Source organism: Callithrix jacchus, chromosome 3, assembly GCF_049354715.1.
Source record: "Callithrix jacchus isolate 240 chromosome 3, calJac240_pri, whole genome shotgun sequence".
In the NCBI taxonomy this organism is placed as follows: domain Eukaryota; kingdom Metazoa; phylum Chordata; class Mammalia; order Primates; family Cebidae; genus Callithrix; species Callithrix jacchus.
Genome location: NC_133504.1, coordinates 128589755 through 128615869, shown reverse-complemented (window position 1 = coordinate 128615869; position 26115 = coordinate 128589755). Strand labels below are relative to the sequence as shown.

Genomic DNA, 26115 nt, shown 5'->3' with positions numbered 1-26115 from the left:
CAAATCACACTACCATGTGTGTATTTATGCAACTATCTTGCATGTCCTGCACATGTACCCCAAAACTTAAAATGCAATGAAAAGGAAAAAAAAACACTTTGTTGAAGTTATATACTTATTTGCATTAACAAATATTACCCAATAGGCTATAGAATGATGCCAACACATAATGCCAGGGTGCAAGGCATAGAGGATGGCAGAATGCAAGATCCCTGTCAAAAGAGTAAAAAGTTACCTTCTGATGTGGAAAAAAAATACTTTGTATCTAGATAGTGGTGATAGTGGCACAACATTGCAAATGTGTTAAATACCACTGAATTACACACATTAAATGAGTAAAGTGTATAGATTTGTGATGTGAAATTTCTATATCAATTCCTTTTTTTTTTTTTTTTTGAGATGGAGTTTCGCTCTTGTTACTCAGGCTGGAGTGCAATGGCACAATCTCAGTTCATGGCAACCTCCACCTCCTGGGTTCAGGCAATTCTTCTGCCTCAGCCTCCTGAGTAGCTGGGATTACAGGCACGTGCCAATATGCCCAGCTAATTGTTTGTATTTTTGGTAGAGATATGATTTCACCATGTTGACTAGGATGGTCTCGATCTCTTGACCTCGTGATCCACCCACATCGGCCTCTCAAAGTGCTGGGATTACAGGCTTGAGCCACCGGGCCTAGGCCTATCAATTACTTTTTAAATAAACAAGTGGATGACCAGATTTGACCAAGAGGTCACAGTTGGTCAGCACTTGGTTTATACTACAAATTTAACTCCTACATGCTTGAAGTAGTAAATGCTGTCATTTTTATTATTTACATTAGAAACATGTTTTGAAACTGTAATATATTATGTAATTATATGAACACTAAAATTATTATTATGGAAATTTTTTGGTTTGTTTAATGATAATAATGCAAACTTTACTTCGCCATACAAACAATTGTTTTAGTGCTTTTCAATATTATTCTATTCATTCTTTCAGCAACCTCATGATACCAATAATGTTATGACAACCATTGCCATTTCATTGGGGAAGAAGCTGAGGCAAATAAAATCCAAGTAACTTGTCCAACCCCACATCACTTTGTAATAACAAAAAATATAGCCTTTTGTAGTGGTTTCTGAGACTTTAATCAAGGCCTTCTGGATCCAGAGTGCCAGCTCTTAACTACCATGTTATGTTGAGTCTCCTATTTGGGGTACAGACATTTTCAAAATGTGGTTTCCCACTTATGAAGATTTATATTAACTGTAATTTTATTACAAATGTGTAATTCAAAATATGTAGAATTTTTATTACAGCTATCTATCACTGCATAACAATTTGTTCCCAAATGTAGCCTTAAAACAACTTTAATCTTATCATCATCTCTCAGAGTCTGTGTGTTAGGTGAGCTCAGTTAACTCTTTCCACAGTTTCTTAGGTAGCTACTTCCCTTAGTGTCTGGGTCTGTAATTATCTGAAGATCATTCACTTTCATACTTAGTGATTTGTGTGGAAAAGCTCAAAGTGCAAGTGGGCTACCAAGATTTTTAGGCATATATTTGTGTCTCTCTACCAAATTGTCATTTATTATGGAGACTACATTTTGAATTGATGAAGTGTTGGGTAATAGTGAGGAAAAAGGAGACGTGAAAATAATAAACAGAAAGAGAGAAAGAGAAACGAGAGAGAACATGCTGTTCTTCCACAAGAGCTTTGAAACTTTAGCTGCATTATTTGCATTACTTTCTTTTTGTTAAGACAGCTACAATGTTTGCCAAACTTCAAAGGGAAGGGATATTACTTAATAGGAAAATTGTCAATATGTTTATTGTCATGTCTCAAAATAACAAAAATTATAGCCTTTTGAAGAAGGCAGCAGAATTTATTAAACTATTGTATGATTCATAAAATATTAAAACAAAATATATCAAAATTGCATGATTTATATTTCTATAATTACTGAAAATTTTAAACATTGTATTATATTTATTCATAGATTTTTTTTTTAAAAAATAGAACAAATGTCCTAAAAACAAATTGTAAGTGGATAAAATAAGACAGTATATGAGAAACATTATCAAGCTTTTGGAATGACACTAGTGAATTAATAATGGGATGTTACATTTTGGAACATATTTTTATCAATTTTTATTAGATTTTCTGTTTTGGTAGGTGATTTTGTAGTTCTCACTGAGCAATGAATACCAATATTTTGTTATATGTGGTGTAGCATAGGTTTTATGTGAATTAATTCAGGTTTATAAGCATAATAAAAGAACATTATTAATCTTTGGTACTATGTAAGGTCTGTTTTTCTTTTATCTGTATCTATTCCTGGATGACCTGTATGAAATGTTCTGCTGTAAACTCTTCCAATATTTTCTCGAGCATCAATGTTTCAGTGTGTGTGTGTGTATGTGTGTGTGTGTGTGTGTGTATGACATAATTTATGTGTGTATAATTATAAATAAACACATATATTAGTTTTTAATCAAACCTTATGCTGGAGAATACCTTTTGTAAGAACTGGTTAATGGTAAGATTTTTTAGTGTCAAAGACAGCTAGGTTTCTGTAAATCTCTACTAGTTTTATCATAAAGTGCTTCTCTGATGTGTATCTTAAAGGAGATTTATGGCTTGCTTTAGCTATTTTCCTCAAAATTTAAAATTTTTTTGTATTATTTGTATATATTTTTTGGCATGCTAAAAAGTTTGTGTTTCCATATTATATTTGTAGAAGGGAAAAATTAAAAGACTCTGTGGAAGATAAAAAAATTAGATGTAATCATTTATAGTTATATAGAATAATAATTATTTCAAGCTGTCTTCAAAATATTGTATTTCACAACATATCTATTTGCTAGTTAAGTGAAGCTGTGTCTTATTTTAAAAGAAATGGACATGTATATGTACATGCATGTTTAGCAAGATGGATAACTTACTAAGTCCTTTTAGAGTGCAATTTCTATATTATCACAACCTAAAATTAAGAATTTACATTTGTTATTAAAGGTCAAAAATTATGATAAAACCCATATTAAATTTAGGATTTTTTTTCTAGTTCTGTTAAGAATCATAATGGTATGTTGATGAGATTTATAGATTTCTTTTGACAATATGGTCATTTTCACAAAATTGAATCTACCCATCCATGAGCATAGGATGTATTTCCATTTGTTTGTTTCATCTAGATTTTTTCAGTCACGTTTTGTAGTTTTCTTTGTAGAGGTCTTTCACCTTCTTGTTTGGGTGTATTCCTAAGTAATTTTTTTCCTTTTTTGAAGCTATTGTGAAAATAGATGCATTCTTAATTTGATTCTCAGCTTTGAAACCTGCATAACCAAAGAAAGACTAAGAAAAAAGAACAAATCTGGAGACATCACATTACCTAACTTCAAACTATATTAGAAGGCTATAGTTACAAAAGGAACATGGTATTGGCCTGAAAACAGGCAAGTAGATCAGTGGAACAGAATAGAGAATCCAGAAATAAAGCCAAATATTTGCACCCAACTGATCTTTGACAAAACAAGTAGAAACATAAAATGGGGAAATGGCACTCTATTCAGCAAATGGGGCTGGAATAATTGGCAATTCACAGATAGAAGAATGAAACTGCGTCCTCGTCTCTCACCTTATAAAAAAATCAACTCACAATGGATCAAATAATTAAATCTAAGATGTGAAACAATAAAAATTCTAGAAGATAACATTGGAAAAACTCTTCTACATATTGGGTTGGGCAAAAACCTTAAGACCAGAAATTCAAAAGCAAATGCAACTAAAACAAAGATAAATATTTGGGATTTAATTAAACTTAAAAGCTCAGCTGGCAAAAGAAATAATCAGCTGTGTAAACAGACAACTCACAGAGTAGTGAAAAGTATCTGTAAACTATGCATCGGACTAAGAACAAATGTCAGAATCTACAAAGAACTCAAAAAAAAAAAATTCACAAGAGAGAAACAAATTGTCCCATCAAAAAGTAGGCTACAGTCATGAATAGACAATTCTTAAAAAGAGATATGTAAATGGCCAACATATATGAAAAAATGCTTGACTTCACTAATTATCAGGAAATACAAATCAAAACCACAGTGCAATACCATTATACTCAAGCAAGAATGACCATAAGTTAAAAATCCCAAAATAATACAATGTTGGCATGGATGTGGTATAAAGGGAACACTTTTATGCTGCTGTGAGAATGTAAACTAGTAAAACTACTATGGAAAACTGTATGAATGTTACTATAAGAACTGAAAGTAGAAGTATCATTTGATCCAGAAGTCTCACTACTGTGCATCTTCCAAGAGGAAAATGTCTTTATTAAAAAAAAAAAAACCCATGCATATACATATGTACAACAGCACAGTTCACAATTTAAACAATATGGAAGCAGTCTAAATGCTCATCAACCAATCAACAGGTGGATAAGAAAATTATTCATATATATATTTATATATATACACATATATGCATACTAGATATATACACCATGAAATACTACTAAGCCATAAAAAGAGACAAAACAATGGCATTAAGAGCAACTTGTATGGAGTGGGAGAGCATTATTCTAAGTAAAGTAATTTAGGAATAAAAAACTGATTGTATATTCTGACTTATAAGTGGGAGCCAAGTTATGAGGATGAAAAAGCATGATAATGATATAATGGACTCTCAGGATTTAGAGGGGAAGGTTGGAGGTGGCTGAGGGATACAAGACTACATACACATTGAGTACAGTGTGCACTGCTCACGTGATGCATGCATCAAAATCTCAAAACTTACCACTAAAGAACTTATCCATCTAATCAAACACCACCTGTTCCCAAATAACTATTGAAGTAATTTAAAATGTTAGAATAAAATTAATCAGATGAATATTTTTAAACATCTAGAAAAAATAAAATTGGCTCATGAAACCAAAGATGTTGTAAAATAGTTGAAGTTACAGAAGGAAGTAGGTAAGAGTTGCTATATTTCTTTTCTTTTTTTTTTTTTTTTTGAGACGGAATTTCACTCTTGTTACCCAGGCTGGAATGCAATGGCGTGATCTCGGCTCACCGCAACCTCCGCCTCCTGGGTTCAGGCAATTCTCCTGCCTCAGCCTCCTGAGTAGCTGGGATTACAGGCACGCGCCACCGTGCCCAGCTAATTTTTTGTGTTTTTAGTAGAGACGGGGTTTCACCATGTTGACCAGGATGGTCTTGATCTCTTGACCTCGTGATCCACCCGCCTCGGCCTCCCAAAGTGCTGGGATTACAGGCTTGAGCCACCGCACCCGGCCCCGAGTTGCTATATTTCTAATTTCACACAGTTTCCACTGAGAAATGACTTAAGCACTAAAATAGTAAACATTTTGCCATGAATTTAAAAAAAGTTTGTGACAATAATGCTACATGCCAAGCAACACTTCTCATCATAAAAACCAAGCAACACTACTCATCTCAAAACATCAAAAGGACAAGAGAGACTTTTCATACAATTTAACAATTTAATAGTTTCATTAGCAACAGTTAAAACAACAAAATCCTGTTGAAAATGAAGCCAAAATATTTTGAGTATGTGCAAAACAGTACTGATATTGTCAGTGGACTTCTCTTACTGTTCTTGTATTTATGTACAATGTGTGTAATATAGTTAATCTGAAGAAAATTTTTTTCCTGTAACCTGTGAATTAGAACAACAAATTTCAATGTAAGTACAACAAACTTCAATATAAGCTCATATGGCTTTATATTATTTTTTTATTTTTCCTATTGTTCATTCACACAAAATATTTCTAACAACTGGATGGTAAACTTCTGAAAAACAAATTTTTACTTGAAAAGTTTTTTTTCTTGTCACAGGGAGGAAAAAATCTTGCATCACAATCTTTCTTGCTGGAATAAACTGAAGTAGTCCCATCTATCAGGTTTTCCAGCTCAAGCTTTAGCCATAACTAATCCTTTTTAACTTTCTTTTCTGTTCTAGCAAACTTCCAGAAACAAAACAGACAACATTTTGTGATGATAAATATCACAGTTGCCACGCAGGCCAGGAGGAACCCAATCACATCCAAAGAGTGGTACTGGAACCAGGTGAGGTCGTGGGCTGCGACCCGAAGGTGTTTGGCTCCTTTGTGGCGCATGACAAACTCAATCCAGAAGACTGCTCTATCCAGGGGCTTCACTGGTTGATCATGTTGAATTTTTGATAATTTCATTATATTCTCTTTATATCTGCGGGGTAAAAATAAAGATACCAACACTGAAAGTGAGTTAATTGGCCTGTGTATATCAAGTTCATAAAAGGTTTTAAAGTGTCAATTCAAAGTAAATATCAAAGAATTAATATATGATTTGTGTGTTTTAATTAGAGTCATCATAGAAAGTTTGGCTTTTAAATTGGACCTTCCTAATTGACAAATATTTTAAAAAATTATTTATTATACTTTTAGTTCTGGGGTACATGTGCAGATAGTGCAGGATTGTTACATAGTATACATAGGTATACATGTGCCTCGGTCGTTTGCTGCATTTATTACCCCATCATCTACATTACGTATTTCTCCTAATGCTATGCCTACCCAATCCTCCCAACTCCTCCTATCCCTCCTCTAACCCACCACAACCTGACAGGCCCCAGTGTGTGATGTTCCCCTCCCTGTATTCGTGTGTGATTTCATTGTTCAACTCCCACTTATGAGTGTTACTTCTGAGGCCTCTGTTCTGTTCCAATGGTCTGTATCTCTGTTTTTGTACCAGTATCATGACCATGCTGTTTTGATTACTGTAGCCTTGTAGTATAGTGTGAAGTCAGGTAGCATGATGTTTCCACTTTTTTTTTTTTGTACTTTAGGTTCTGGGGTACATGTGCAGATCATGCAGGGTTGTTGCATATGTACTTACATGGCAAGATGGTTTGCTGCCTCCTTCCCTCCCTCACCTATATTTGGCATTTCTCCCCAAGTTATACCTCCTCAATATCCCCATCCCCTGCTGTACCTCCCCAAGCCCCCACAACAGACCCCAGTGTGTGATGCTCCCCTTCCTGTGTTCTCACTATTCAACACCTGCCTGCCTATGAGTGAGAACATGCAGTGTTTGATTTTCTGTTCTTGTGTCAGTTTGCCGAGAATGATGGTTTCCAGATTCATCCATGTCCCTAAAAAGGACACAAACTAATCGTTTTTTTTTTATGGCAGCAGAGTATTCCATGGTGTATATGTGCAATGTTTTCTTTGTTCAGTCTATCATTGATGGGCATTTGAGTTGGTTCCAGGTCTTTGCTATTGTAAACAGTGCTGCAATGAAATCCAAAAGTGGGAAAAAGAAATGAACAGACACTTTTAAAAAGAAGACATATATGAGGCCAACAAACATAAGAAAAATGCTCATCATCATTGGTCATTAGAGGAAGGCAAATCAAAACCACATTCAGTTACCATCTCATGCCAGTTAGAATGGCGATCATTAAAACATATGGAGACAACAGATGCTGGAGAAATAGGAACACTTTTATATTGTTGATGGAAGTGTAAACTAGTTCAACCATTGTGGAAGACAGTGTAGTGATTCCTCAAGGATCTAGAGATAGAAATTTCATTTGACCCAGGAATCCCATTACTGGGTGTATACCCAAAGGATTATAAATTCTCTAGTTCTTTTAATCATGATGTTAAGGTGTCCATTTTAGACCTTTCCTTGTTTCTCTTGTGGGCATTTAGTGCTATAAATTTCCCTCTAGACACTGCTTTAAATGTGTCCCAGAACTTCTGGTGGATTGTGTCTTCATTCTCATTGGTTTTGAAGAACATATCTACTTCTGTCTTTATTTCATTATTTATCCAGTAGTCATTCAGCAGCAGGTTGTTCAGTTTCCATGTAGGTGTGCAGTTTTGAGTGAGTTTCTTAATCCTGAGTTCTAATTTGATTGCATTGTGGTCTGAGAACCAGTTTGTTATAAATTCCATTCTTTTGCATTTGCTGAGGAGTGTTTTACTTCCAATTATGTGGTCAATTTTAGAGTAAGTGTGATGTGGTGCTAAGAAGAATATATATACCATGGATTTGGGGAGGAGAGTTCTGTAGAAGTCTCTTAGGTCCACTTGGTCCAGATCTGAGCTCAAGTCCTGGATATCCTTGTTAATTTTCTGTCTCATTGATCTATCTAATATTGACAGTGGGTTGTTAAAGTCTCCCACTATTATTGCATGGGAGCATAAGCCTCTTTGTAGGTCATTAAGAACTTGTTTTATGTATCTGGGTGCTCCTATATTGGGTGCATATATATTTAGAATAGTTAGCTCTTCTTGTTGCATTGATCCCTTTACCATTATGTAATGCCCTTCTTTGTCTCTTTTGATCTTTGTTGGTTTAATGTCTGCTTTATCAGAGATGAGGATTGCCACCCCTGCTTTTTTTGCCCTCCATTTGCTTTGCAAATCTTCCTCCATCCCTTTCTTTGGGCCTATGTGTGCTTTTGCACATGAGATAGGTCTCCTGAATACAGCACACCAATGGGTTGACATTTTATCCAATTTGCCAGTCTGTATCTTTTGATTGGGGCATTTAGCTCATTTCCATTTAAGATTAATATTGTTATGTGTGAATTTGAACCTACCATTTTGATACCTGCTGGTTGTATTGCCCATTAGTTGACACAGTTTCTTCATAGTGATGATGGTCTTTACAATTTGGTATGTTTTTGTAGTGACTGAAACTGGTTCTTCCATTCCATTTTTAGTGCTTCCTTCAGGAGCTCTTGTAAGGCAGGCTTGATGGTGATGAAATATCAACAGTTGCTTGTCTGTAAAGGATTTTATTTCTCCTTTGCTTATAAAGTTTATTTTGGCTGGATATGAAATTCTGATTTGAAAATTCTTTTTTTAGCAATGTTGAATATTGACCCCACTCTTCTATTTTGTAGAGTTTCTGCTGAAAGATCCACTGTGAGTCTGATGGGCTTCCCTTTGTGGGTAACTCAACCTTTCTCTCTGGCTGCCCTTAGCATTTTTTTCTTCATTTCAACCCTGGTGAATCTGATGATTATGTGCCTTGGGGTTGCTCTTCTCAAGGAATATTTTTGTGGTGTTCTCTGTATTTCCTGAATTTGAATGTTGGCCTTCCTTGCTATGTTCAGGATATTCCTGGATAATATCCTGAAAAGTGTTTTCCAACTTGGTTTCATTCTCCCCGTCACTTTTAGGTACACAAATCAAACATAGATTTGGTCTTTTCACATAATCCCATATTTCTTGGACCCTTTGTTCATTTCTTTACACTCTTTTTTTCTTTAATCTTACCTCATCACTTTATTTCATTGAGTTGATCTTCAATCTCTGATACTCTTTCTTTGACTTGATCAGTTCAGCTATTGAAATCCTAACTGGAATAACGAGCATAGAGAAGAACATAAACGACTTGAAGGAGCTGACAGATATTTTTAAATTAGAAATGGAAAGTCAGGTGAGAAAATTAGTTTCTTTCAAGAAGAGGAAATATAAGCCTTTTAAAATCTTTTACTTTTTAAATTTTAACTTTTAGTGGGTATGTAGTAAATGTATATATTTATGGGGTACATGAGATGCTTTGATATAATGTGAAATAATCACATAGTGGTAAATAAGATATTTGTTTATTTAAGCATTTATCTTTTGTGTTACAAACAATCCAATTACACTCTTAGTTCTCAAACAGGCATATGAGAATGTGCTCAACATTATGAGCCATTTTAAGTGCTTAAGAAAGTTTGTGAAAATGCAATGTGAGAGTTATCACCTCTAAGTTCCTAAAAAGGAATTGTGTCATGGTGAGTGACATGCCTCATAGATAGCCACTTTGCTTCTACTCTACTCTTTGTCTCCTAGTGTTTTCCACCCAGTAGCCAGAATGATCTTTTGAATTGAAGGTCAGATTGTGATACCTCCCTGATTAAGACTTTTGCCTGGCTTCTCATTATTTTAATAATAAAATCCAAGTTGGTTATTTGGTTTATGGAACCCCACATTGTTAGACATTGCCAAGCCCTTTTGTTGACACTTTTCCCCCGCACATGCTCTTCTAGATTGGCCTTCTATTTTTCTTTAAGTTCCCAAAGCTGTTTTGATTTTAGCACCTTACACATTTGGTCAGCTCTTTCCTGCTCTTGGAGCACTCTTTCTTCGCTTTAACCAAAGGCACCATTCTCTCCCGTTTTGAGGTTTCCCTCTAAGTGTTACGTCTAAGAGAGGCTTTTGCTGGCCACACTATGCTGGAACCTCTAGGATTTTCTCTATGTTCTGCACTTATTTGACTATTCGATTCCTAGAATTTAAAATACATTATATAACTTATAAAATAAATATGTAAATGTTAAATACAAAATATACATACACTAAGTAAATAGCTAAAAACTGTAAGATCATCTTGAGCATTATCTTGAAGACACCAATTTACCTACTGCTCAGATCATGGTATAGAATATCACATCCTGCCTAGAATAACTCTCTTTTTCTGAACCATTTAGTCACTACTTTTGACCTTCAATTAAGCATTATGCTGACTTCAAATAGCATACATTAGTTTTGCTTGTTTATTTGATTGAAGTATATAATATGTACTCATTTGTGTTTTTTTAATGTAGCAGTTGTTGTGTAATTCCATTGCTGTATAGTATTTTGTTGATTGATAAAGCATAGATTACGTCTTCATTTTATGATTAATTGACATTTGGGTTGCTAACAGTTTTTGGACACTATTGTTAATTCTGTCATAAGCATTCTTCTATATAGGATTAGATTTATATATTTATACATAGCTGTTAGGTATATAATTGAGAGTAGAACTGCTGAGATAAAAGTGCATGCATAATTAATTTACTTCTTGACTTTAATTTTTTTTCAAGGGTATTATTTTAGTTTCTAAATTTCAAGATATTTTATTTATCATTTTTATAACCTCCCTTACTTCCACTATGACTGGACCATATAGTCTTTATAATATTGCATCTTTCTGTATTTATTAAGTCTTTATTTATGGCCCATCATGTCACTTCAAATAACTATTAACTATTCAACATACTTTAGGAAAAGATGTCTTCACATTGATATATATATATGTATATATATATAATACATAAATGTGTATTGTGTATGTATATATGTGCATGTGTGTGTATTATTTTACATTTTGAGATTCCATTTGTTAATTGCATTCTTCAAATGTTTTATGTTCTTATTCATTATTTGCTCTTTTTTTTTACTGTTTAGATTGAGTGAGTCTTTATATAATTACATTTAAATCTACCACTTATTTTATATTTATTTTCTGTTTGTCCAAGCTGGTTTATGTTTCTTTTCAATTATCTCTCATTTTATTTAAAGGTGTTATTTAATTATTTGCTATCCTTCTATTTTCTTTGTGATAAAGTATTTTTAAAGTATTCCTTTTGATGATACCCTCCTTATAAAAAACATTATTGATAATGGTTATAAATGCTGAATTGATGGTAGCTGGACTGTGCGAGGCATTTTGCACATTCTTATCTTTGGGGTGTGAAGAAAATAAATTATCAAAAATTTAACTTAAAATTAAATTGTTTGGGTTTCAAAGACCATCATCATAAAAGTATAAAGTTAATGCACTCAAAATGGGAGAAAATATTTAAAAATTTTATATCTGATTTACTCATAATACATAGTTATTAAAACTTAATAATAAGACAAATAGCAAAGTTTAAAAATATTCCAAGGATTGGAATAGACATTTTTTCAAAGAAAATATGTGAACCAAAAAATGTGGCACATATACACCATGTAATACTATGCAGCCATAAAAAACAACGAGTTTGTGTCCTTTGTAGAGACGTGGATGAACTTAGGAACCATCATTCTCAGCGAACTGACACAAGAACAGAGAACCAAACACCACATTTTCACTCATAGGTGGGTAATGAGCAGTGAGATCACTTGGGCGCAGGGAAGGGAACAAGACTTACAGGGCTAGCTGAGGGGGTGGAGGGGAAGGGAGCGGGGGACAGCAGTGCAGGGGTAGGGAGGATGAGGAGGGATAACTCTGGAAGAAATACCTGATGTAGGCGATGGAGGGCGGGGATGGAGACAGCAAACCACCATGGCATGTATGTACATATGCAACAGTTCTGCAGGATGCAGGATGTGCACATGTACCCCAGAGCCCAAATACAATATAAATAAATAATTGTCAGTTTTACAGTTAATATATATATATGAATGATCAGTAAGCACATAGAGAAATTCTCAACATCTTTATCATTAATGAAAATGCAATTCAGGCCAGGTGCGGTGGCTCAAGCCTGTAATCCCAGCACTTTGGGAGGCCGAGGCGGGTGGATCACGAGGTCAAGAGATCGAGCCCATCTCGGTCAACATGGTGAAACGCCGTCTCTACTAAAAATGCAAACAAAGTTAGCTGGGCACGGTGGCGCGTGCCTGTAATCCAGCTACCCAGGAGGCTGAGGCAGGAGAATTGCCTGAACCCAGGAGGCGGAGGTTGCGGTGAGCCGAGGTCGCGCCATTGTACTCCAGCCTGGGTAACAAGAACGAAACTCCGTCTCAAAAAAAAAAAAAAAAAAAAAAAAAAGAAGGAAAGAAAATGCAATTCAAGACCAGGATGAGAGATCATTTTACACCCACTAAGAAGGTTGTGACAAAAAGACAAACAGATTTGGCAACAGTGTGGAGGAATTGAAACCATGTTGTACTGCTGGTGATAATGATGAATGGAAGTACTTTGGAAAACAATTTAACCATTCTTCATAACCACACAGTTCCCACATGAGCCAGAAATTCCACTGACAGTATCAACCCAAAAGAAAGGAAAACATGTTTATGCCAAATATGTGTAGCAATGTTCATAATAGTCACAATTAGAAACAATCAAAAAGCCAACGAACAAATAAGTAAACAAATAAAATGTGACATAGCCATACTATGAAATATTACACTGCTGTAAAGAGAACTGAAGTATTAAAGGACACAACAACATGAATAAAACTAAAAACCATAAAAAACAACAAAAAATTAGGCTAGGTGAAATGTCATTTACACAGCATCCTAAACTGTATGATTTCATTTATATGAAATGTCTAGAGAGAATAATCTATAGAGAAAGAAAACCAATTGGTATTAGACTAGGGCTAAGCGGCCATCTGAAGTGACTTCTGGGTTATTGCAGTTTCCTTTTTGTTGATAAAAATGTTCTAAAATCATTTAATGGTGATGGCTTCATGATTCTTAAACATATTAGATCTATTTGGATTTTATACCATAAATATGTGGGCTTTATGCTATCAAAATTTAAATCTCATTTTCAAGTCTGTTAGAATAATTATAACAATAAAAATTAATTTTTCTGCAAGTAGTTATATACTGAGGCATTTTAGATATTTAGTTAAAATATTTTATATTATTTCAAGTTTATTTTTCCTTTCTAGTAAGAGTTCATTATGTCAGTTTTTTAAGAAATGTATTTTTTATGTTATCTATATCAGTTTAAAAGTATTATCATTTAGAAAATTGCTCCACTAACTAGTTACCCATTAGATATATGGGGTTCAAATACAACTTTCAAATAACTGATAAAAAATAAAAGCAGATTTCAGGTTTGTTATATCATTTAAATTCTTTCAAAATTAGTCTCATAAAAAGGATGAAACTCACATTATTAACAAAAGAAGCTATCTATAAATACCTAGTGGAAAATATTGTTATACTCACATAGGATCATTAATTACAGTCTTCAGTGCATTCAGCAAGTCTGTATTCGACATTGTGTTGAAGTCCACTCTAACGGCTGCACCCTTGGCCTTCATGTGAGCAATGTTATCAGGTTGATCCGCAAATAACGGAATGCCCACCATAGGGATCCCATGGTAGATCGCCTCATAGATGCCATTGGCTCCACCATGAGTTATAAAAGCCCTGGTTTTTGGATGACCTGGGATTGAATATATTTTAGCAAAATTATTAATAGGAATAAAATTAGATGCACAATGAAAGGCTCTGAAAGTGACAGTGTTTTCTAGATAACACATTGAACTAATTTAATATTGCTCTTCAGAGTTCAGAGGAAAAAACACATACTTGTGCTGTATATATAGTTTGTGTGATTTCAGAATGCAAAAATTAATACAAGATTTTCAGTTGGACTAATGAAAAAGTGCATTGTAGTTTAAAAAAATGTGAATAAAAGAACAAAACCAAAAGACTGGCATGAAATAAAGTGTTACTTTAAGTGTAGTCACAGAGTATGATATGTGGAGTGTACAAGGCAGCAGGCAGTGGGTTGGTGGTGGTGCTAGAATTGAGAAAAGATAGGTCACACTTCATCATAAAACATGTCATCACTTTATGATTAAGATTAGGAATTTAATCCTCCAGAAAATTCAGTCACTGGTGATAGAAGAGCTATTATTTTTAGTGATAATTGAAGTAACCCTGCAGGAGAGGAAAATCAGGTGTAATGTAGAAATAAGAGACAAAAAGACAGCCCAGAAAGTACTGAAAAATACTGTGAGGGCCGGGTGCGGTGGCTCAAGCCTGTAATCCCAGCACTTTGGGAGGCTGAGGCAGGCGGGTCACAAGGTCAAGAGATCGAGACCATTCTGGTCAACATGATGAAACCCCGTCTCTACTAAAAATACAAAAATTAGCTGGGCATGGTGGCATGCACCTGTAGTTCCAGCTACCCGGGAGGTTGAGGCAGAAGAATTGCTTGAACCCAGGAGGCGGAGGTTGCAGTGAGCCATGATTGTGCCACTGCACTCCAGCCTGGTGCCTGGCAACAGAGTGAGACTCTGTCTCAAAAAAAGAAAAATACTGTGAGATATAATGACACCTGAAATAAAGATTTCCTCTGATTCTGACCATAAAGAATGTGAGTCTATGAGATGCCAACAGTTATAGCTTATTCTTTTTCCCCTAGGACTGGAAAATAAATATAAAGAAGTTACATTTTGTTTTTCCATAACAAATATTTAATAAGCTTGTTTCAGTATTAGTATTAGTATTTGTTCAACAGAGTCCTATATTATTCACCAGAGTCACCAGTATTGTCTACCAGAGTCTTACCTAGAAGGTCATTCTGGGGTATCCACTTGTACAGTCGAGTATTGGGACCTAAGGCATCTGGCTTTTTACCATCAAATCTCCACAGAACCTGTTACAGTAAAGAAAATATCTTATTCCATGAGTGGAACTCACAGGTATAGAATGTTAAAACAGTAAAATGAGTGGGAATGAGATCAAGGGATGTTAGTAAATAAGAACTACTCAAAGACTGATGTAAATAGAATACCCACATTTCATTTATTAACTTCTATAGTTAGGTGTATAAGGAAATCATGACTTCACGAAACAATACCATAGAAACATTAGACTATCAATGAAAAGTTCAAGTATTTTAGAAACTGTTATTTTATAAGAAGACCTATGTGCAGCCAACCATCATATGACAAAAAGCTTAACATCACAGATCATTAGAGAAATGCAAATCAAAAAGGTAATGAGACAGCATCTCATACCAGTCAGAATGGCTATTATTAAAACTCAAAAAATATCATGATGCTGGTGAGGTTGTATAGAAAAGGAATGCTTATACTTTGTTGGTTGAAGTGTAAGTTAGTTCAACCATTGTGGAAGACAGTGTTGTGATTCTTCAAAAACCTAGAAGCAAAAATACCACAAAACCCGAAAATCCCATTCCTGGGTATGTGACCAAAGGACTATAAATCGTTCTTTTATAAAGCCTGTGAACACGTTTGTTGATTGCAGTACTGTTCACAAGAGCAAGGACATGGAATGAACATAAATGACCATCAATTATGGACTAAATAAATAAAATATGGTACATATACACCACAGAATACTATGCAGCCATAAAAAAGAACAAAATTCTGTATTTTCAGGGATATGAATGGAGCTAGAGGCCATCATTCCTAGTAAACTGACATCTGAATGGAAATCCAAACTCAGTATGTTCTTACTTACAAATGGAAGCTAAAAGATCAGAACATGTGGATATATAGATGGGACCGACACAGTCTTTTAGAGGTGTATTAGAGGGTGGAGGATGGGAGGACACAGAAGATCAGGAAAAATAATTTATGGATATTAGTCTTAATAACTGGCTGATGAAACAATCAGTACAACAAACTCTCATGACACAAAATTGCCTATGTAAAAAAACCTGCATATGTACCCCTGAACTTAAAATAAGTTAAATTAATTTAATTTTTAAAAAAAGAAAATAAAACAATGTTTAAACATTTATAGGTAGTCATTATAATTCTAGTGTAAAAAAGCAGTAACAATTTAGTGATGACCAATATGTGTATTTTGTTTTATGTATTTTATATTAGTTTTCATCTTTCAAATTTAATTTTAATGTATTCATTTATTTTTGAGTAATATGGGAAGTAGTTCACATATAGCTACTTGTCTGTAGGTTATTATATTATGGCCTGTTGTCCTTTGATTGACAAAATAGCAGGTCCATAAAATAAGCAACTTATAAGAAGTAAATTAATGCTGCAAAGGTAGTACATGTGGCTTCATTGGAATTAAAAATTATCAAGCAGTACTTCCAAAAAAAATTTCAAGAACAATTCTTGACACAAATTCAGAGTATTATCAGTATTGCTAATTTGTTTTTTTTTTCTTTTTGGCATAGAAATGAGGGAACTGTTGGTATTATGAATAAAAATGCAGCTGTTGAATAAAATCAAAATTGTATTTTGCTGAATTTGGTCAATGACTATTTATTTATTTATTTATTTTGGTTTTGCATCTATTTATTTATTTATTTATTTTTATTGCATTTTAGGTTTTGGGATGTGCGGAACATGCAAGATAGTTGCATAGGTACACATAGGGCAGTGTGTTTTGCTGCCTTCCTCCCCTTCACCCACATTTGGCATTTCTCCCCAGGCTATCCCTCCCCAGCTCCCCACCTGCTGTCCCTCCCCTATTCCCCCCAATAGACCCCAGTGTTTAGTACTCCCTTCCCTGTGTCCATGGTTCTCATTGTTCATCACCTGCCTATGAGTGAGAATATGTGGTATTTCATTTTCTGTTCTTGTGTCAGTTTGCTGAGAATGATGTTCTCCAGATTCATTCATGTCCCTACAAACGACACAAACTCATCATTTTTGATTGCCGCATAATATTCTATGGTGTATATGTGCCACATTTTCCCAGTCCAGTCTATCATCAATGGGCATTTGGGTTGGTTCCAGGTCTTTGCTATTGTAAACAGTGCTGCAATGAACATTCGTGTGCATGTGTCCTTATAGTAGAACGATTTATAGTCCTTTGGATATATACCCAGTAATGATTATTAACACTTAGAGAATGTACTACAAAGCATGACGACAATGATTAATATGTTCTTCTACAGCCAATACCTTTTTATGTTTAAGTTGCTAATTTTGAAACTCTCAAGCAATCCTCATAGACTGAACGAGAATTTACAATGTTTAAGTTCTATATGCTACATCAGTGCTAAAGTAACTCAGGTTTCAGGAAAAATTTAGAAGAGGTCATTACAAGAAAGCTTTATCATATGGGAAATTAAAAACTAATTGACAAATACACAAAGGTCACTGGTTATTCTCTATAGAAGAAAATAAATATCTACTGTATTTTATGGAGGAGGCATCTGAACCTGTTTCCCTGCCTGGTTTCTTTCTGTTTGACTTTTTCCTATATTTCCTTCTGCTGCCTCCATTTGGAGCAGTTGTAAATCTGACAGTGCACAGTCCTCGTGGAGCCACATTTTATACTGCACAGGGTCCACCTTCAGGGCAGGATCTATCTCCACCCCCTCTTTTTCATCTTCCTGCTTCAGACATTGGGTGGGCACAGTTCAGCAGATCAGGCTGCTTATCCTCGTTCCCTAAATTTATCTGGCTGTGTAAGTACTTGGACTAGTTGTCTGTTCTTTGAATAGTTCCCTGACCATGACAATAGGCCTATTCCAAAATGTACAGGAAGTACAAGAGGCTGGATTACATGGCTAGCCTAAACTGCATGAGGCATGTCAGATTTTTTGAAAACCCTGCTGCTGTTATTGTGCTAGTGAAGTTACTCATTAAAATGTAATGTTTTCTAACATCTGTAGTGTGTACAAGTGCCCTCAGGAATCCTTAAACAAAAGGGTCAAATGACAGGGGCAGAATGTGGTGGTATCTCTTTCCTGACCTCAATATCGTGATAATACAAAAACTTCTCCTATATTTCTTACATAAATTTATTCCTGATTATACTATTAATACCAAATTTATTATCAATGAAAAACACTCTCTGTTTTATTTTTGCATCTTCCATGTATATTTTTTTATTTTGAACTAATAGCTGAGATAGTGTTTCCCCAACAGGTTTTTCAGTCGGGAAGTTTCTTTTTAATTAGTCATATCCATAAAGTTTATTTTAAAAATTGTTAAAGACTAACCATACAGAAATATTTATTTATATACTTAAAAAGTTTGCTCCTTATGTTGGAGTAAAATACATTAGCAATACCTTCCAGGTATCGTCTTTATAAAAGTAAAACTTCCAGATTCTGAAATGTACTAAGGTAGAGTCTGTAGTTTACACTTTTAATCGCAGGATTGGAATTAATTCTCCTTACTACCCTACTCCCTACAGGTGGCAGTTATTATTCCTAAATTAATGACATTTGATCATATTGCACTACCACAGATCCTTAAATAGAATTTATACTGCATAATTACTAACAGAGCCAGTCTTCTCTATTTGTTGTCACATATTTCACATAAGCATTTAATGTAAAGTACAAATAGAAATACAACATCCGATAACTGTAAACATCCACCAAGAGCTTCCTGAGTACAATAAGTAATAGAGGTGGCCCAAGAGTCAGTCAAGTATTCTTTACTCATTGGATACTGCTGAGTTAGAAAAACTGTTTTGAAGGAAAATTATCATATCTTACTTGTATTTCTACAAGGACACAGTTCTGGATATATATTTTTAGTTGAAAACACCTGAAAGTCATTCTAAAGACTACATTAAGCACCATTTTCACTTACCTGAAATATGTTGAGTTAAATTCAGCCATTTGCAAGACTGTTAATATCAGAAATTAAAAATAACTGTGGGTCTCAAGTTCCTTTTTGTGGATACTTATGGAGTACTGAGTTCCCACAGAGGTTAGTAGGAACCGGTCATGCATACCAAGTTTATTACACCCCCAGGGCCACATGCAACCCATAAGTCTGGCACACAAGTATTACTTCTGTCAGTGGATGCTATATAAGCATATTTAAGGCTGTATTCGGGTATAAAGAGTTCAATCTACTCTTTAATATTCTTTCTTTGTAGATCACATATACAATTTAAATTTTAAAGGAAAGGAGGTGAAAAGTCTCCAAACACTTTTTAAATACCATTCTCCATACAATTTACTGTCAGCATATTTACATAGGGAGTGTATGTAAATATCATACTTAAAACTTTTTTTTTTAAATGCAACCGCCATTTTCTAAGTTGCCACAATTTCTCCAGGATTATCCTCATTCTCATTTTCTAGCTTTTGGCCAGCTTCACATTTGTCAGAAGTTTCTAAAACTGGTTATTTAAAATTTTAACAGCCTTTTTCAGTGGTTTCCAAACTACTAAGGCACTTTATCTTACCTTTTGTGGGATCTTGGCAAGGGCTGATGCAATTACGTTGGCCCTTTCTTCCGTCATGTTACTGATCATTGACCCCAGAGAAAACACCACAACACCATTTTCTCCAGAGCTCTGGACAAACTCTTCCATTTCCTGTGGAAAAAAAAAGAATTTTTTCAGTTACAAAAGACTATCAAGACAGCAGTCACTGCTGAAAGAATTGGTACAAATTATTAAAGAGAGAAAATCAAGTATTTTCAGGAATTTTTGGAGTAAGTGTTTTTTTAACTGACTCACTCAGTTTCTTTGCACGTTGTAAATATGAGATATGTGGCCTCTGGTGAGGATATTTCTGTAAATATGTCTATGTATACATGTATGTGTGTGCATATGTGTAAGGGTGAAAAGAAATGGGGCTATTATATTGTAGTCAGGGAGACAATGTTAAAAAATATTATACCCCATGAGTATAATGTAACTTGGATATGATGTAGTTACATGACTACAATGTAGTAACTCCAGATTTACTGGTTTGTTTAAAGCAGTGTCTAGAGGGAAATTTATAGCACGAAATGCCCACATGAGAAACAATGAAAGATCTAAAATTGACACCCTATGATCAAAATTGAAAGAGCTAGAGGAGCAAGATCAAAAAAACTCAAAACCTAGCAGAATACAAGAAATAAGCTAACAGCAGAACTTAAGGAGATAGAGACACAAAACAACCTTCAAAAAAATCAATAAATCCAGGAGCTGTTTTTTAAAAAAGATCAGAAAAATAGACAGACTGCTAGCCAGACTAATAAAAAAGAAAAGAGAGAAGAATTGAATAGATGCAATAAAAAATGATAAAGGGGATATCGCCACTGATTCCACAGAAATACAAACTACCATCAGAGATTACATTGTACATATGTCTTAAAATGTGATATTAATTTAGTATATATGAGGTTCTGGTGTTCCTTAATAAAGAATATAATCTTATATGCGGACGGAATTTTTTTCGTATTGAAACTAAAGACACTATTCAGATACAAGTGGTTGAAATTATTTGGTCTTTATTATAGATGCATTGTTCATGTTCTCTCTTCTGTCAGGAAGCTATGATGTTGAGATTAGTTCCTCCAGGAAGCTTTGCTGAGCTGCTTGTCATAAGGCAAAAATCACCTGCTCTAATAGAATTTGTTTATGCTCTAATATGTAAACCTCTGGGATCTGATGCATAATAATTAAAATGCTTTAGGAAGATCCGATGAAAACTGGGTTTGCCTGCAAATATTAAAGGCACACATTTATATTGTTGAGGAAGTGTTTTAAGCTGGAATACTGGTGAAGATCCTTACTACTCATGGTAAATCTTACAATTTCAGCTAGCTCGTCTTACTGCCAAAACTGATATGTCTACTTTTAATAAGGTGCACAAGATATCCGTCATCTATGACTTTGCAAAATAATATAGTCTTGATGTGCTGAACAATCTGGTTCTATTAAATTAATATCTCAAGTGATTTACAGATGTTAAGTAATTAGTAGTATTACTAATAATAACAAAATAACTATAATTGCAAAATCAGTATTTCTGAGTCCCTGACTATATGCCAGAGACATTTTAAGTATCTTGTCCATGTTAGTATTTTTTTCCACACAACACAAAATATAGTTGGAGCTAGTTCTGTAAATGTAGTCATAATTATTTCTATCAACATTCTAGTCCACTTTTCCATCATCTGCTACCTGAATCCATTCAAAATTTCTTGAATGGTCAGCTCTTAACCGTCTGGCCCTTCTGCAATTTAATCCATTGAATATCTTGGAAGAATTTCTTAAAAAAGAAAATCTTTTCATATATCTTTATTTCTTAACTCTTTTAGTAGTTTTTCAATGTGCTTAATAAATATTTCAACTCCTAATAGTTGTCTGAATCTAATTTGCCTCTCAGCATCATCTGATTCTTAGTCACTCCATGAAAACTCAACCTGGAGACTTGAAAACAGGCCTGACCATGTCATTCTTTTACTATTCCTGCATATCATTCAGCTTTCATCTTACTAATCTGTAATTTCAGGATAATTTCTATTATCGCCACTAATGCTTTCTTGGCATTGGGTTTTCCCTTGAGATAATAATTTTATATAATTTTTATTACTTGCTTATATTCTACATTTCAAAGTAGAATGTAAGGTATGTGGGACAGAAACTGTGTCTATTTTTCTTCTTTGAAAATTCTGCACTTACCTGTGTCTTGTGATAATCCCTTTATAAATATTCTTTGAATGAATGACCAATATCTTCTTAGGTGTGCATAATCAAGACTTTAATTTAACCAACCCTATTTTCAAAGTCTCCTTAGTATTCCTATTTGTAATATTAATGAAATTCCCATATTTGTGATAGTATCAACATTTACATGTGTTTCTAATTGGCTTCTAAAGAAACATGAGTTTCTTTACCCCACCCACTTCCCATCTTTCTTTCAGTGTAAGTCAAACACTTTGAATGAAGACTATAGAATCATTTCTACTGAAAATTCAAAGCCAACAAAGTAAAACCAACAAAAGTTTGTTTACCTTAGGTAGAGGGTTGGCAGGTTTGCAGTGGAGTCCTCCAACATAGTCAATATTTGGTAAAAGTGGGTGAGGAAATTGAAAGTTCCAGGACTTCCGAATAAGCCAAAAGTCAGCTTTCCCCACTGTCTCCAATAATGAAGTGGGTCTTCCTGATAGTAATAAAGAAAAGAAAAGGTGGATTACACAAGAAAATTACTTTAAGTCATTTTCTGAAAGGGTTAGGATAATGTAGGCAAAAATGTAGGCAAAGTGTCTGTGCTTTGAAAAATATATAAATATATTTATATATAGGCATAATTTATTTTTTAAGTATTATATATTTTACCCTTATGTATTTATAAGAAAGACAAACTGGTAGGAGAATTGTGAAGTAAGCTACATCTCTAATGTCAGATCAGATTACTCACAATAATAAACAATTATTAAAATAAGCCATAGAGAATTAAACATCAATTTATTTTCTCTTTAAAGTTGCAATAGTAGCATATAGACATTTAGACAACTCTTTGAACTTCATAGTCAAGTAATTCTACTGTACCCATAAAAATAATTTTCTGGGCCAGGCGTGGTGGCTCACGCCTGTAATTCTGGCACTTTGGGAGGCCGAGGTGGGTGGATTAAGAGATTGAGACCATCCTGGTCAACATGGTGAAACCCAGTCTCTACTAAAAATACAAAAAATTAGCTGGGCATGGTGGCGCGTGCCTGTAATCCCAGCTACTCCGGAGGCTGAGGCAGGAGAATTGCCTGAACCCAGGAGGCGGTTAGCCGAGATCACGCCATGGCACTCCAGCCTGGGTAACAAGAGCAAAACTCCACCTCAAAATAATAATAATAATAATTTTCTAAGAAATAGTCTAGTTTACATAATTCATTAAGCTAATTCTTTTATCTTTGGTTCTTCAACTGAACTGTGGACTATTTTGAGAGTATGGCTGAACTCCTTGTGTCAACCAATCCTTTGGCTTCAAGCTAAGATCTTAATAATATTATTTTTAAGTAAATATATTTATAAATTATAGATAGAAATTTTTATAAAACTATTGAAATATAGGTTTGTATTCAACCTTAATCTATCTCATATTTTTTAATAAAGAGACATAGTTTCAAAAAAAACTATATAGATATAACAACCTTCACACTTCAATGAAATGATTAGACTTTAAATGATTTCCAATTCTTTAGTGAAGGAGTACAGAAACATTAGAAACTTCAATTTACCCTTATTGATTTTTGCATCTGAGATACAGACATTATTTTTCTCAACTGTGAAGGAATCTTCTGGTAACATGGGAACATCTTTTAATTTCTAAATAAGAACACTGAGGTTTACAAGGAAGAACAATTTCTGCAATTATATAGATAGTTGTAGAAAAATATGTAACGATTCTTTCTAAACCTATGCATTCAGTAGGATGCTACTTGATGGTTTTTACAGTTTCTACAATGTAAAACAATGTATAGTAAAACAGATGTGTCATTACTTAAAGTCTTAGGTGCACTAATATATAGGTTTATGATTTTCTGGATATGAATGATAGTCACAGGGTTTTAACTGATTCTATAATTTAAGCTTTTCTATAATATTTGTGAGATTGATAGATCATCTTGTATTTTCATTTCATAAATTGACTTACCAAAAACTCCACTACCCTAAACTTTCTGGCTTTACATAAGTTAAGCTTCAAAGACACAAATAATTTATATCTTAATGATACCAACTGGAAAAATTACTTACCTAGAACTTCACTGTAAAACTGATCCCACTTCTTCATTTCAAAGAGTTGGAACCAAAAGTCAAAATAAAGCATATAAATCACATTTTTTACCCTCTCGATGAAAGTCATTTGATCACTTAATTCTGATATAACAACAGGTATGTAGGAAGGCGGGAAAAGAAATCCTCCACCATACTTTTCCAGAGTGTAGCCAAGAGTGGAGCTGAGACTGTACACAAAGGGTATGTTAAATATCTCAGACAGGAGCTCACCACAGGGAAACATAGCATCTGCAAAAATGACATCAAATCTTGACTCTTGTAGTTTTTTCATAAATTTCTTATTTGAGACTAAATCTTTACAGATATTTCTACTTATATCACTAAACATCCACATGATTTCTTGTACTTGTGAAAAATATGACCAAAAAGTATCTTTTGGAAGGTCTGACCATCTCTTAACCTGCTGCATAACAATATTCTCCAGCTCAGTTTTAGTTATAGATGTAGGAAAAAATTCAATTTTAAGAGTGGATGAGTTGTTGGGGTCAAGAATAATGGAAGCTGACTTTGCCAATACGGTGACCTCATGTCCTCTCTGAACAAGCTCATTCAGGACGGTCTTCATATTCATCCAATGGCTGTAATCTGGAGCCCACACCAGCACATTTCCACAATATCCAGAGCCAAAGTAAAAGCTCAGTTGTATTAGCAGAAGTACTGAAGTGCATTTCACAGACATCCCGGTGCAGTGCAATGCTTGTTTTCCAATTGCTGTTCCTTTCTGTCATTTCTCATGGTTGTATCCAAAAATAAATTAGTCAAGAAGTTAAAATGTAACCCTTGCAGTTCAAAGTACATACATAACCATTAAATCAACAGCCTGAGCACGTGGGTGGCAAAGAGGCCCGGTATGTGATGTTCCCCTCCCTGTGTCCATGTGTTCTCATTGTTCAATTCCCACTTATGAATGAGAACATGTGTTTGGTTTTCTGTTCGTGTGTTAGCTTGCTGAGAATGATGGTTTCTAGCTTCATTCATTTCCCTGCAAAGGACATGAACTCATCCTTTTTTATTGCTGCATTGTATTCCATGAAATATATGTGCCACATTTTCTTTATCTAGTCTATCATTGATGGGCATTTGTACTGGTTCCAGGTATTTGTTATTGTGAACAGTGCAGCAATAAACATATGTGTGTATTTGTCTTTACAGTAGAATGATTTATAATCCTTTGGGTATATACCCAGTAATGGGATTGTTGGGTCAAATGGTATCGCTAGTTTTAGATACTTAAGAAATGTTTGTTGACTGCATAAATTTCTTCTTTTGAGAAGTGTCTGTTCATACCCTTCGTCCACTTTTTGATGAGGCTGTTTGTTTTCTTATTGTAAATTTGTTTAAGGTCTTTGTAGATTCTGGATATTAGCTGTTTGGATAGATGTGTGACATTATTTCTGAGGCATCTATTCTGTTCCAATGGTATATATAACTGTTTTGGTACCAGTACCATGCTGTTTTTGTTACTGTAGGCTTGTAATATAAAATACCTTGGAATACAACTTACAAGGGATGTGAAGGACCTCTTCAAGGAGAACTACAAACCACTGCTCAAGGAAATAAGAGAGGATACAAACAGATGAGAAACCATTACATGCTCATGGTTAGGAAGAATCAATATTGTAAAATGGCCATACTTCCAAAAGTAATTTATATGTTCAATGCTATCCCTATCAAGCTACCATTGACTTTCTTATACATAATTGAAAAAAACAAACTACTTTAAATTTCATATGGGACCAAAAAAAAGCCCACATAGCCAAGACAATTCTAAGCAAAAATAACAAAGCTAGAGGCATCACACTACCTGACTTCAAACTATACTACAAGGCTGCAGTGCCTGGCTTCTTTTATGTAACATAATATTTTTAACCTTAACTTATTATATAACATACAATTGTTGATTCTTACAACCATCATGCAAGATGTTGAGAGTTTCAAGATGATAACATCTTTATAAACCTTGTTAAAATAATCAAAGATAAAGGGAGAAAAAAAAGTTAACCAAGCTTGTAGTACATGCAGCATTAATCATTAGGGTAGCTTGCTCTCTGACTCACTTCCTCAGTGTTATTTGGCTATTGTTCTAGAATTATGCAGACCCTGTTACAAGATCATAGTTCCTCTTAACTATTCTGTAGATAATAACT

General features: G+C 34.3%; 2 protein-coding genes across 2 annotated transcripts in view; both read right to left on the bottom strand.

Moving 5' to 3' along the window:
- Positions 1-26115, bottom strand: part of LOC100413404 (UDP-glucuronosyltransferase 2B4) — a 194546-nt gene that overhangs the window by 107807 nt on the left and 60624 nt on the right. The window lies entirely within an intron of this gene.
- On the bottom strand, positions 5463-24694 carry LOC100412562 (UDP-glucuronosyltransferase 2B7). The gene is made up of 6 exons (XM_002745778.6): positions 23927-24694; positions 22189-22337; positions 19643-19774; positions 15059-15146; positions 13706-13925; positions 5463-6209 (listed from the first exon to the last, which is right to left on the bottom strand). The coding sequence occupies exons 1-6, from the start codon at positions 24645-24647 to the stop codon at positions 5930-5932; spliced, it is 1590 nt and encodes a 529-aa protein (XP_002745824.1). The 5' UTR covers positions 24648-24694; the 3' UTR covers positions 5463-5929.

What these genes read in the sequence shown, in the direction of transcription:
- LOC100412562 (XM_002745778.6), bottom strand. Translation starts at nt 24,647, where the DNA reads ATGTCTGTGAAATGCACTTCAGTACTTCTGCTAATACAACTGAGCTTT. An exon ending in GTTTTACAGTGAAGTTCTAG is followed by an intron (nt 22,338 to 23,926) that starts GTAAGTAATTTT and finishes TATTACTATCAG; the next exon opens with GAAGACCCACTTCATTATTG. An exon ending in ACCCCAGAATGACCTTCTAG is followed by an intron (nt 13,926 to 15,058) that starts GTAAGACTCTGG and finishes ATTCAATCCCAG; the next exon opens with GTCATCCAAAAACCAGGGCT.